Source organism: Carassius carassius, chromosome 28, assembly GCF_963082965.1.
Source record: "Carassius carassius chromosome 28, fCarCar2.1, whole genome shotgun sequence".
In the NCBI taxonomy this organism is placed as follows: domain Eukaryota; kingdom Metazoa; phylum Chordata; class Actinopteri; order Cypriniformes; family Cyprinidae; genus Carassius; species Carassius carassius.
The window spans coordinates 13,183,555-13,197,308 of record NC_081782.1 but is presented as its reverse complement, the minus strand read 5'-3'; the positions used below and the strand labels follow the sequence as shown (position 1 = coordinate 13,197,308).

The 13,754-nt window shown below is 37.0% G+C and overlaps 2 protein-coding genes across 5 annotated transcripts; both read left to right on the top strand.

Moving 5' to 3' along the window:
- The first annotated feature begins 1,091 nt into the window (after nucleotides 1–1,091).
- si:dkey-182i3.8 lies at nucleotides 1,092–5,974 on the top strand. Of its 4 annotated transcripts, none has more exons than XM_059514434.1 (5): nucleotides 1,092–1,328; nucleotides 1,488–1,680; nucleotides 1,770–1,843; nucleotides 1,950–2,034; nucleotides 4,362–5,974. In XM_059514434.1, the coding sequence occupies exons 1-5, from the start codon at nucleotides 1,194–1,196 to the stop codon at nucleotides 5,801–5,803; spliced, it is 1,929 nt and encodes a 642-aa protein (XP_059370417.1). In that variant the 5' UTR covers nucleotides 1,092–1,193; the 3' UTR covers nucleotides 5,804–5,974. The 4 variants fall into 4 exon arrangements, with proteins under 4 accessions (XP_059370417.1, XP_059370416.1, XP_059370419.1 ...); XM_059514433.1 differs by having other exon boundaries at nucleotides 1,767–1,843; XM_059514436.1 differs by having other exon boundaries at nucleotides 1,202–1,328; nucleotides 1,468–1,680; nucleotides 1,767–1,843.
- Nucleotides 5,975–7,744: 1,770 nt separating this feature from the next.
- On the top strand, nucleotides 7,745–11,083 carry si:dkey-182i3.10 (gastrula zinc finger protein XlCGF57.1). Its single transcript, XM_059514441.1, has 4 exons — nucleotides 7,745–7,983; nucleotides 8,401–8,623; nucleotides 8,710–8,783; nucleotides 9,542–11,083. The coding sequence occupies exons 1-4, from the start codon at nucleotides 7,804–7,806 to the stop codon at nucleotides 10,943–10,945; spliced, it is 1,881 nt and encodes a 626-aa protein (XP_059370424.1). The 5' UTR covers nucleotides 7,745–7,803; the 3' UTR covers nucleotides 10,946–11,083.
- The last annotated feature ends 2,671 nt before the right edge of the window (nucleotides 11,084–13,754 follow it).

Below are 13,754 nucleotides of genomic sequence, written 5' to 3'. Positions count from 1 at the left end.
GATTGACAGTGTATATATATATATATATATATATATGTGTGTGTGTGTGTGTGTGTGTGTAAGATTTATATTATCATGATACATTCACAAAGTACAAATTAATATGTTGCCATGGTTATGGAAAACCTGCAACTATGAGCGAATTTATAATGTGATTTTCGAATCGATTTATCGTTTTTTTTTTTTTTTTTAAATGTTTTGAACACTTTTTTAAAAAGTGTTCAAAAACCTTCCGGTCTTCAGAAATTTCAGATAAACGTATGGTCAAAAGCATTCACGACTCTTTGCTATTAAGAATGGTATCTCTTGAATAAATAATTCTCGCGGGATTTGTTACTAAACAATTGACCTTAAACATGTAAATTAAGAAAGACACACAATTAGGAATTGTATTATTCATTTTCTAATTAGTTAGTCTGGAGTCTGCTTCCTTTGGCAGCGTTCAATGACCTTTATTTTGAAAATCTGTTTCGGAAGTACATTTGCTCCATCAAAGGTCTATAATGTGTCTTAGCAAAACCATTTTATGATCAAATTGATCCAAAATGGTCTAATGCCCTCAAAAATTTAGCACTGAATTTTAAACTCCTTGAGTTTGTTTGTTGGTCATAAGCAATTTCAATGGTCCTTTTAGGCAAGTCGCACCACTCGGCCGCCATCTTGGCAACGCCTCCGGGCAGCTATTTCAGTCTAGTAAGACTCCCATCTAAATGAATGGGCAGAGAGTCAGAACTGCACTTTCATTGGTCACCGGGACATGACAACTACATGTATAGAAACAGCAGTAAAATATGATAAAAATCGCTGGAAATTTTTTATGACTTTGCCCCAAAATAAGGTTTAAAACGCCTTTTTCCCACATTTTATACTTTTACTACGCATGCGCAATGGTTCCTCAACTGTTCGCGTGCGTCAGTGGAACCAGACGATAGGCTTAAATGTTTCCCGGCTTGACTTTTAAAAGCAGATGATTGGCTTTCCAGCGGGAGGGGCGGGACAGGACATGTGCATACAACCGCCATCTTTGCCGTTACGGGTTGAGGAAGTGACATAAAATGAAACAAAGAGGAAGTACTTACTGTTTCGTGCAACTTTATTGGGAGTTCAACGTTTTGTTTATTTTCTTCTCACTCTGCAAACTGTCAAACCCGTGTTGAGTTGATTTTGCTGCATTTCCTTTAACTGAGGACACTATGGCACAGTTTGAACTTTTTCAGATTCAGACCGCTCTGGTCATGTCTTTACTGACGGACTCTGCTAAACACGAGATACGAAAGACTTTTACATCCAGTCTCTCCATCAAACCAAACGACACTCAGATTCAGATGGTAAGAAAGTCTGTTATTAAGTAATTTTAACGTGGTTGGTTGTGATATGTTAGTTATGGAAATAGTGAAATAACAATCATTTTATTTAAAAACTGGAATAATTAAGTTCTAGTATTATTATTTTTGTTCTCAATAAGAGCATTTCTTTTGTCAATGCAGCTTAATTCCATAATGGACAGGTTTTCCAAAGAAGTGGTGCAGAAGATTTGCAGTCTCTTCAGATACTGTTCTTCTGGTGCACCAGTTCCAGCTCAAACATGTTTGAAGGGTCGAGCCGAGCCGAAGAAGACTTCCTCTCACATGGGCCGTGATCTCAGTGGAGCAACCCATGTCCATAACCTAGAGATTCAGGGTACTTGACAGATTCTCCACATGCATTGTGAGCCTGAAGTATTTTAGTATTTGTGATGATGTTTGTTTTGTGTTCCTCTCTCACAGCAGATGCTGTAACTCTCTCTGTGAGTCCTCTGAAGGATCCTGCAACTACGTCTCACCAGCAACATTCAAACACTGAAGTGAGTTATGATACAATGCAGTTTTAAAGAAGAATTTATTTTAAAAATTATAACTTACAGTGTGATAAATGTTGGTTGAAAACCTTACATTTGATGGAAATTAAAGCCTGCAAAGGAGAGTAATGCAAGCAGACGTCTTATGGTGGAGGACAGAGCAGAAGAAACCATCCAGAAAATATCCAACAGTGACAGTAAGAGTCTCAACTTTTAGTTTGAAATTTCCCAACCCCTTTACCTTTTACAACCCGAATTCCGGAAAAGTTGGGACGTTTTTTAAATTTTAATAAAATGAAAACTAAAAGACTTTCAAATCACATGAGCCAATATTTTATTCACAATAGAACATAGATAACATAGCAAATGTTTAAACTGAGAAAGTTTACAATTTTATGCACAAAATGAGCTCATTTCAATTTTGATTTCTGCTACAGGTCTCAAAATAGTTGGGACGGGGCATGTTTACCATGGTGTAGCATCTCCTTTTCTTTTCAAAACAGTTTGAAGACGTCTGGGCATTGAGGCTATGAGTTGCTGGAGTTTTGCAGTTGGAATTTGGTCCCATTCTTGCCTTATATAGATTTCCAGCTGCTGAAGAGTTCGTGGTCGTCTTTGACGTATTTTTCGTTTAATGATGCACCAAATGTTCTCTATAGGTGAAAGATCAGGTTAGTACCCGGACTCTTCTACGACGAAGCCATGCTGTTGTTATAGCTGCAGTATGTGGTTTTGCATTGTCCTGCTGAAATAAACAAGGCCTTCCCTGAAATAGACGTTGTTTGGAGGGAAGCATATGTTGCTCTAAAACCTTTATATACCTTTCAGCATTCACAGAGCCTTCCAAAACATGCAAGCTGCCCATACCGTATGCACTTATGCACCCCCATACCATCAGAGATGCTGGCTTTTGAACTGAACGCTGATAACATGCTGGAAGGTCTCCCTCCTCTTTAGCCTGGATGACACGGCGTCTGTGATTTCCAACAAGAATGTCAAATTTGGACTCGTCTGACCATAAAACACTATTCCACTTTGAAATAGTCCATTTTAAATGAGCCTTGGCCCACAGGACACGACGGCGCTTCTGGACCATGTTCACATATGGCTTCCTTTTTGCATGATAGAGCTTTAGTTGGCATCTGCTGATGGCACGGCGGATTGTGTTTACCGACAGTGGTTTCTGAAAGTATTCCTGGGCCCATTTAGTAATGTCATTGACACAATCATGCCGATGAGTGATGCAGTGTCGTCTGAGAGCCCGAAGACCACGGGCATCCAATAAAGGTCTCCGGCCTTGTCCCTTACGCACAGAGATTTCTCCAGTTTCTCTGAATCTTTTGATGATGTTATGCTCTGTAGATGATGAGATTTGCAAAGCCTTTGCAATTTGACGTTGAGGAACATTGTTTTTAAAGTTTTCCACAGTCTTTCACAGATTGGAGAGCCTCTGCCCATCTTTACTTCTGAGAGACTCTGCTTCTCTAAGACAAAGCTTTTACAGCTAATCATGTTACAGACCTGATTTCAATTAACTTAATTAATCACTAGATGTTCTCCCAGCTGAATCTTTTCAAAACTGCTTGCTTTTTTAGCCATTTGTTGCCCCCGTGCCAACTTTTTTGAGACCTGTAGCAGGCATTAAATTTTAAATGAGCTAATTAAGTGGATAAAAGTGTAAAATTTCTCAGTTTAAACATTTGCTATGTTATCTATGTTCTATTGTGAACAAAATTTTGGCTCATGTGATTTGAAATTCCTTTAGTTTTCATTTTATTAAAATTTAAAAAACGTCCCAACTTTTCCGGAATTCGGGTTGTACAATCAATCACTGAACATCTAAATCATTATGACTGGTGTCAGTTATATATTATCAAGACAGGCATTACTATATATGTCAGTGTTTTTATTGTTAACTAAAGCTATTAAAAAAATTTTTTGATAGCTGAAATAAAGCTAAGAATATATATATATATATATATATATATATGTGTGTGTGTGTGTGTTTATATTTATGTATACAATTACTATAAATATTCAAATGAAAACTGAAAATATAAAAATAATAGCTATTAATAATATATTAATAAATGTATTTGAATTAATGCATGGAAATAATATTAAAATATTGCAGATATATATCATATTTTAAAATAGCTTTTTAATAATTTTAACCTATTTTAAATAACAAAAAAATTCATCACAAAATTCATCCTTTTCATCCTAAAATCAAACATTGCATTACCATGAAAATGGTACATCAAAGTCATGTTACAAAATGTTTTCAGTCATGAATTATAAAATTTAGGTTTGGACCATACACTTTCAAGTCTGTTCAAAAATGTGAGTGACAGTTAACAGGTTAAATTGTGCACTATTTTATCAGTGTCAGTTAATGAAAAATAAACCATCTCAGGCTAATTATTTACTCTCATTCAGCAGCATGAATTTTGCTAAACTGAATATATGAAACAACAATGATTGATGTTGATTGACCCTGATTTAGTTTTGTTTTCACCCGTAGCTGATGACAGGGTCTGGTCTGAAGATCAGGAAGGAGTGTTACAGACATCAACCAATCAACCTGAAGTTTCACAAGCAAAAGAGTCTTTTGAATGTGAACAGTGTGGAAAGGCCTTTCCAAAGATGTTTTCTCTCATGCTGCACAAACGTGTGCATTCAATCGTTAGACCTCACAGTTGTGAAAAATGTGGAAAGAAATTCACTCTGCTGAGAGCGCTAGAGACCCACCTTCGCAAACACAGGCAGGAGCTTGAAAAGAAGAAATTTCCCTGCACTACTTGTGGAAAGAGCTTCAGAGATCTCGCAGCGCACAAACTGGTCCATGCGGAAGTCAAACCATTTACCTGTGATATATGCGGACAAGGATTCACAATCAAAAGAAGTTTATACATGCACCAGAGGGTGCACACGGGTGAAAAACCATACAGATGTGACACCTGCGGAAAGTGTTTCTCCCTGATCGGCACGTTGAACTACCACAAGAGAATTCATTCGAATGACAGGCCGATAAAATGCAGCCACTGCAATAAGAGCTTCAAATACCATAAACTTCTGAAGCTCCACCTCCACGTGCACACGGGCGAGAGGCCACACACCTGCGACATCTGTGGGAAAAGCTTTGCGCTTTCCGGGACTCTAAAACGGCACATCCTCATTCACACCGACGACAAGCCATACGTCTGCGAGGTGTGCGGCAGAAGATTCAACCAGAGAAGCACACTAAAAGGCCACATGACAGTTCACGGAGAAAAACGATTTATGTGTGAAATGTGTGGGAAAAAGTTCCAGTATAATTACCTCCTGAGGAACCACATTCTAACACACAATCAGATTGGAAATCCAGGCGATAAGAGTAACGCTCAGCGCTGCGATGTGTGTGGGAAGTTCCTGAGCTGTGCCTACACTTTAAAAGCTCACTTACAACTGCATTCGGACAACAGCAAACCTTATACGTGCACGTTATGTGACAGAAGGTACAGCAGCATTCCTTCCCTCCGGATGCACGAGCAGCTTCACACGGGAGAGAAACCGTTCAAGTGCGAAATCTGTGGTAAGGACTTTTCTCTAAAGGCTTCGTATAAAACCCATATGTTTCTGCATTCAGGAGAAAGACCTCACAAATGTGTTTTGTGTGGGAAAAGATTCAAGCTGTCGAGCTCTTTGAAGATGCATATACGCACTCATACTGGTGACAAACCGCACAAGTGTGACACGTGTGGGAAGGCGTTTCCTTTATCGGGCAATTTGAAAAGGCACAGGCTCGTGCACACCGGGGAAAAGCCATTTACCTGTGACATTTGTTTGAAGAGTTTCACACAGCCCAGCCATTTGAAGGCACACATGCACATTCACACAGGCAAAAAGCCATACACGTGCACTAAGTGTTGGAAAAGTTTTGCCTATAAGAGAAATTACAAAGACCACAAATGTGCTCCACTTTGAGAGATTTCAGACTGCTGAACTTGTATCTGCCTACAGGTCCTTGGATTTCATGTAGGATTGTAAATAATTTTGTGAAAGTTATAAGAAATGCTTGACTGTATTAATTTATTTATAAAAAATAATGTTTTCCTTGTCATTTTGGAAATAGTTGAACATAATATTTGAATTGTTTTTGTGTATGTGTTCTTTAAATGAAGGTTATAAAACTAAGACCATTGTGTAAATCAAATCACATGCCTTATAACATAATACCAATGGCTTCACTTAATGATATGTGAGGTGTGTGTAATTATAATATATACATTAATTTATAATGTTTTTGCATACATATATATGTGTATGTATGCAAACACATTATAAATTAATGTATATATTATAATTACACACAGGTGCATCTCAATCAATTAGAATGTGGTGATAAAGTTCATTTATTTCAGTAATTCAACTCAAATTGTGAAACTCATGTATTAAATAAATTTAATGCACAAAGTTAAAAAGTTTTAGTATTTGGTTCTTTTAATTGTGATGATTTTGGCTCACATTTAACAAAAACCCACCAATTCACTATCTCAACAAATTAAAATATGCTGACATGCCAATCAGCTTATCAACTCAAAACAACTGCAAAGGTTTCCTGAGCCTTCATAATGGTCTCTTAGTTTTGTTCACTAGGCTTCACAATCATGGGGAAGACGCTTGATCTGACAGTTGTCAGAAAACAATTATTGACACCCTTCACAAGGAGGGTAAGCCACAAACAATCATTGCCAAAGAAGCTGGCTGTTCACAGAGTGCTGTATCCAAGCATGTCAACGGAAAATCGAGTGGAAGGCAAAAAGTGTGGAAGGAAAAGATGCACAACCAACAGAGAGAACCGCAGCCTTATAAGGATTGTCAAGCAAAATGAATTCAAGAATTTAAGTAAACTTCACAAGGAATGGACTGAGGCTGCGGTCAAGGCATACAGACGTGTCAAGGAATTTGGCTACAGTTGTCGTATTCCTCTTGTTAAGCCACTTCTGAACCACAGACAACATCAGAGGTGTCTTACATGGGCTATGGAGAAGAAGAACCGGACTTTTGCCCAGTGGTCCAAAAAACGCCAAAGAAACCTGGGCTTCCATACCACCTCAGCAGTGCCACAAACTGTTAAATATGAGGCAAAATGATTACCATTAAAAGAACCAAAGACTTAAAATACTTCAGTCTGTGTGCATTGAATTTATTTAATACACAAGTTACACAATTTGAGTTGAATTACTGAAATAAATGAACTTTTCCATGACATTCTAATATATAGAGATGCACCTGTAGATGATGCACAGACAGTTCCAGGCAGAGAAAGTCATTATAAATGATCACATTTACAGGTGATAATCATAATGATAAAAAAAGATAAAAAAAAAAAATGAATACAAAATCAAATTGAGTATGTTCTATTAAAAGTTTTAAGAGAGTATTCTAAAACTCTTCAAAAGACAAAATGAAAGATGTATCACTAGAGGTTTATGTCTGACTGATAATGTCAAACAAGTTTATCCATTTTGTCATTACCTAGGCCTTACCAAATGTGTACCAAAAGTCAGGACTGGGTCACGCTGACATGACAATAAAAATAAATGAAATAAATAAGATTGGATAAAAATAAAGATTGGGGTTGTAGTATTACATCCTCTTATAAAAATGTACCTTTTTATATGTCAAATATAGAAAAACATGTTACGTCAATGGAATATGATCCTAAATGGAAATTAGAATAAATGAATAAAAAAAAGAGTAGGCTGTAACATAAGACAGTGTTACGAAAATAATGAAGAGTAAAAATAATAAAGAATAAGTAATAATGCATATGGCATATAAATGAATATGAAAAATATAACAATAATACGTTTTGTATTGCTAATAAACTCCAGTCCAGTCAGGGGCGGCAGTGAGCACAAGTGCTTCACTACTCAATACAAGAGAACAACAACAAACACTGGAGTGGCTTTGAAAATATTATGATCTCGGTCACCAAAAACAGTAACAGGAGAATAATGTCTTCTCTGGAATCTGAGGTTGTCTCTGTTCTTGAGATACTCGTAAAGACAACGGTAAATGAAATGGCCAAAGTCATGGAGTTCTCAGGCATAACGTTACTTCCAAAAACTCACGACAAATGTGTCACCCTGGACTTAAAGGTAAGTGCACGAAATTACCGTTTTCTTGCTTGCTGCATTTTTTTAAACTATGCTTCAGAACCTGCATGATTTGATTAAAAAAAGTATTAAATGTTTTTAGTAAATAACCTAATACAATTATCTCTGGGGCTCAGAGTCACAGATAAAGTGATAATTTAAGCGTAATATTTAGCGTTTTGTACCAATCCTTTAAATGGTGACACCAAATTAAATTCATTTTAAGGAATTAATTTAATTCCAGTTTCTCAGTTTGTTTACAAATTGTCTGCATTAGTATAACAAAGACACTGGGTAACAATCCTGTTATCAAAGTTATTTATTGTAAGAAACAGTGATCCTGTCAGGTCCTGTAGCTAATCCTTAATGATTGGCAGCTTAGTGTAGCAAATTTCTAATCGAGTTCTTCCTATATTTCAGACACAGCTGAACTCTGTGTTGGAACGTAATGCAAAGGAAGCAGTGGAGAAAATATGCCAGCTTTTCTCTGCCCTTCTGCACAAAGAAATGAGTCCAAGAGCACAGGATGAGTTGAAAACAAGACTGAAGCAAGCTGAGAAGCAGCAGAAGACTCTACAAGGAGAGACTAATCTAAGTGACAGTTGTCTTCAAAGAAGTCAGTCCCCTGACCAGCTTACTCTAGGTGAGATTCGATGCTTACGCTTCATCCACACCACTGTGCTTCTCAGAGCATATCTTCAAGATTTATGATCTGCTGTGCCATTGCAGTCTCTGCGGAGAAAATCGCCATTGTTGTGAGCTTGGGACAGGAGGAGATAGTCGAGACTGACCATGATGAAACAGTAAGTCATTCACACATAATAGAGCACAACAGTTCAGTTCTGAAAGTAATCAATTTTTTTTTGCCTTGTGTAATTGATGAATTGTCAGTAAAGAACTATCCATATTCTAAAGGGCGGTCAGAAAAATCCTTCTCACTACACTCTGAAATTATTGAAATGTTAATTATAAATATTTGAATATTAGTTATGGTCAAATAAATAGTTTTATGCTTGTAATCTGTGGATATGAGGCAGAAGTTTTATATTGTAACATCATTTGTCATTATTACAATTTACAACGCTGCATCAATTACACTAAGTTTATAATGTCTAATTCATTCTCAGAGATTGTTGGTTTGGTTCAAGGTTAAAAACACTTTATTGAAAAAAATTAATCGAATCCTTCAGAGGAAGATGAAAAAGAAAATGAGCAGTTTCCACCAAAATATTAAGCAGCACAACTGTGTTTTTTTAACATTAACAATAATAAAAAAAAAAATCTTGACTACCAAATCAGCATATTAGAATGATTTCTGAAGGAAGATGTGACACTAAGTAATGACTAGTTTGAATTCAGCTTTGCCATCAAAGGAATAAATTATTTTGAAATATATTCAAACAAAAAAAAAAGTGTAACAATATTTCAAAATATTACAAAATCTTTACAAAAATATATTACAAAACTTTTTTTCTAACCCCAAACATTTTAACTTTAGCATATACTGCAATAATACATTCCTGTTGTGACCTAAATTGTTCAATTTTTCTGTTTTGAAAAGCTCACTAAAACACAGAAGACGGCAGTCAATAGGGCAGAAAAGTCAGCTGATTGTTCAGAAAACAGCAAGCATCCTCAGTTCGTGGTGTTGCAGGACTATGATGCTGAGGACATCAGCTGCACTGAACTAAACAATACTAAAAACTCCTCTGGGACTCAAGATGATGCGAAAGCATCTAGAAGTTTGAGTGTGTCAAAAACCAGAGGTGTGCGGGTGAGCCGGCAGAAGAAAGGTAAAACACTCAGCTGTAAACAATGTAGGAGGAAATTTGACTCGGTTGTTCTGTTGAGAGCTCATCAGGTCGTTCATGTGGCGGCAGAGAAACCCTTTAGCTGCTCGCAGTGTGGTCGGCGTTTTGGAAGTAAAGGCAGTTTAGATGTACACCACCAGCTTCATAATGATAAGAGCCCTTATGTTTGCAATCAATGCGGCAAGACCTTCACCGAACACAAACAGCTGAAGGGTCACCAGAGGATTCATAACGAAGACAAGACTTTCACATGTCACATTTGTGGGAAGTCTTTTAATCAAGCTTACTGTCTCAAGAAGCATCTGGTCGTGCATTCGGGAGAGAAGCTGCATAAATGTGACCAATGTGAGAAGAGCTTCAACTTTCGCAACAACCTACTTCGCCACAAGAGAATCCATACAGGCGAGAAGCCGTTCACCTGCCAGACGTGCGGACGAAGTTTCAACCAGCTCGACTCGCTGAAGGCACACCGTCTGACTCACACCCGCGAGAAACCACACAAATGCAAAACGTGCAATCAAGGGTTTGTCCAGAAGTATCTACTCCGGCTGCATGAGGGAAAGTACGCAGGACAAAACGGACACCCCTGTTGTGTATGCGGGATAGTCTTGGGTTGTGTAAACACCCTAAAAATGCATCTGCCGATTCATGAGGGACAGTTGCCGGTCAGTTGTACAGTGTGCAGCGAGACCCTTAGTTCCATCAACACCTTGAAAACTCACCAACACAAACACTCTGTGGCTAACAAACACAGCTGTTGTTTGTGTGGAAAGACCTTTAAGAGTGTGGCCGGTGTGAAAACTCACGAAAGTATTCATACCGGAGAAAAGCCTTTTATCTGTTCGGTGTGCGGGAAGACATTTCGGCAGCAGAACTGCCTTAAGGCTCACCTGACCTTACATAGCGGTGAAAAACCTTTTAGTTGTGACGCATGCGGGAAAGGTTTTCCCACCTTGGGAAACCTCCGTCGACATCAGCGCATACACACCGGAGAAAAGCCATTCAAATGCGCCGAGTGCGGGCGGGAATTTAACCAGTCGAATTCGCTCAAAGCTCACATGCATATTCATACAGGAGAGAAGCAGTATGTGTGTGACAAGTGTGGGAAGAGTTTTGCTTATCTCAGAAATCTGAGGTCTCATAAATGTGTATAAATTTAAAGGGATTATTCACCTGAAAAATAAAATTCTGTCATTGTTTTACTCTTGATATGGTAAACACCTTTGAAGTATACTGACTTTTATTGTATTGACAAAAAAGACATTTCTAAAAGTATCTTCTTCTGTGTTCTAACAAAAATTAATAAATGATGGCAGAATTTAACACTTTTGGGGTAACTTTCCCTTTAAGTTAATAGACAAGGTCAAATGTGTCTTAATGCTGATTTCTACAATTAGATTTCAGTATAAAAGATCCCTTAAAGGGGTCATATGACGTTGCTAAAAAGAACATTATGTTGTGTATTTGGTGTAATGCAATGTGTTTATGCGGTTTAAGGTTAGAAAAACACATTATTTTCTGCATAATGTACATAAATGTTGCTCCTCTATGCCCTGCATCATAATGACCTCTTTAAACATCTGTTTAGTGTACAGTTGATATTTAAATTTATATTAAATGATCTGTAAATACTTTGACAAACAAATCATTCAACATATTATTTAGTAATTTAGTCTTTTAATATCTATTTAAATGGTCTGTCTTTTTTCCTTTTGTTACTTTGTAGGGCTGTTTGTTTGATTTTACTGCTCACAAAAACCAAAATAAAAACAACAACAACAACTGTAATAAGATTGTGGTTTGTGATCTTGTTCTGATCAAATCAGAACATCCAATCAATGCAATGTTTCTTCTCAAGGATTCAGTTCATATTGAGGTCAATCTTAAAGGGATAGCTTACCAAAATTCTGCCATCATTTACTCACTCACTTTTTTTTTCTTCTGAGGAACACAAACAGCTTATTTATTTTTTAAATAATCCATCTCTGTCAGTCCATGTAATGTAAGTGTTTGTAAGTGCACCCTTACAGTTGACTACACAAAATGAACATGAAAGTAATCCATATGACCCCAGATGTTAAAATAATGTCTTATAAGAAAAAAATATGTTTGTGTGAGAAATTACTATTGGAGGGTTTCTGAAGCAAGCTGCAACTGTTACGGTAAGCCCTAGTTATCTATTTGAATGCTGAGCAGCAAGCTCATTGGCTACCGATATAGGAAAGAGCCATTCAGGTGTGCAATGAGATGATGCCATTAGGTCAGATTGAGTTAGACCTATCGGACTGCGCCATCTAGTGTTTCATGCCAGAACTCTGTATGTAGCATGTTGTAAATCTCCTGCGAGAAGTGACTCACAATCCTCTGTGCTTCCACATCATTTCTCGTGTGAGCTTCAATTTCAATTCATTTCCTAGATGTTTAATTATTCCACTCTATTTTATTGTTAGGCTGATGAAACATGGGGCAACTTTTTGAGCAATGTTGCCAGGCAACTTTGGTTAGTATTGATGTCAATGGACAACCAGGTGAAACACAGAGCTCATGATCAATCTAGTAGCCAGATAGAAATGTGTTTCCCATTCTCAGTGGGGAACGTGTCCAAGCAACATTGCTCAAAAAAGGTTTCCAAAATTGCTTAAAAAGTAGCCCCATGTATCATCAGACTAAGTGTCCACATTCATTGAAAATCTTCTGCATTTATTACTTCAGAGTAGGGGTGTCGCGATATACCGGTATTGACGATAACCGTGATATTCAACGCAACAATTATCGATATCGTGTTAATTTCGTGTGTGATGATATACCGCAATATTTAAAATGAACGGGTCTCTTATGATAACACCACATTTAAATACTCAAGCGCCAGTACCTGGTTGAGTGCCCAGGTGGCAGTATTGTGCCTTAACGCTGACACTGTCACACAAGAAGACGCAGCCCTCGCAGCTGCTCCGAGGAGAGCAGTGTTCATCAGAGTAAGTTGACATTATTTCACAAGTCATAGACTGGGAAATATTATATAACCTATTAACAGCGGTTTTCTGTGTTCATACACTTAAGTAAAGGGTGACTATCTTAATAAGTACCGCGTTTTCTTTACTTGTCTTCATTTTTTTATTTGCAATAAATCGCCTGTGTGGAGTAACACTTTATTTCTTCGTTCAAATCTATTAACAGTTACATGATTAAAACTGATCTTGAAAAACTGAGCGACCACATTTCTACATTAAACTCTGTAAAATGTAAAGTTGGTTTCAGTTCCATGCACTTAATGCCTCATCTGCAGTCATTCTTCAATAAAGTTCATTAGTTAATTACATAAGTTAACACATATAAATGACATAAATAATAATGAACACTATTTTCACAGCATTTATTGATCTTAGTTCATGTTAATTTCAGCATTTACTTATGCATTATTAAAATCTCAAGTTGTGTTTGTAAACATTAATGTACTATGAACTAACATGAACAATGAACGACTATTTTTATTAACATTTACAAAGATTAATAAATTGTGTAATAAATGTATTGTTCACTCACTGTTCATTCATGTTAGTTAATAAATAGCATCTTATTGTAAAGTGTTACCATTAATATTTATTCATCATACCGTTGAACTTGACAGTACCCCCCCCCCCCCAAGGTTTCTATAGATATCACGATATATCGATATCGTGAATTCTTATGGCCACAATAACCGTGATATGAAAAATCTAATATCGTGACAGCCTTACTTCAGAGACAACAAAATCTAGTAAAATATAATTTCGATGTAGATGTTTAAAGGTTTTTAGTCATTATTTACAAACTAGGCCAGTAAAAAGAAGAAGTGCAACGAAAATGTGATCAGAACTAGTTTTGCAGAAAATTAACCGCAGTTTGCATACGGTCGTACATCCTTGTTTAGAGACCTACATAAAATTCTTAGAAACACTCAGATGAGTGAATGCAAGTGAATCT

Bases quoted from the DNA above. Each gene is read 5' to 3' on its own strand.
- si:dkey-182i3.8 (XM_059514433.1), top strand. From the start codon at position 1,194: ATGGCACAGTTTGAACTTTTTCAGATTCAGACCGCTCTGGTCATGTCT. The intron at 1,681-1,766 runs GTACTTGACAGA...CCTCTCTCACAG, and splicing joins CCATAACCTAGAGATTCAGG to CAGATGCTGTAACTCTCTCT. The intron at 2,035-4,361 runs GTAAGAGTCTCA...TTTCACCCGTAG, and splicing joins GAAAATATCCAACAGTGACA to CTGATGACAGGGTCTGGTCT.
- si:dkey-182i3.10 (XM_059514441.1), top strand. From the start codon at position 7,804: ATGATCTCGGTCACCAAAAACAGTAACAGGAGAATAATGTCTTCTCTG. The intron at 7,984-8,400 runs GTAAGTGCACGA...CCTATATTTCAG, and splicing joins GTGTCACCCTGGACTTAAAG to ACACAGCTGAACTCTGTGTT. The intron at 8,624-8,709 runs GTGAGATTCGAT...GTGCCATTGCAG, and splicing joins CCCTGACCAGCTTACTCTAG to TCTCTGCGGAGAAAATCGCC.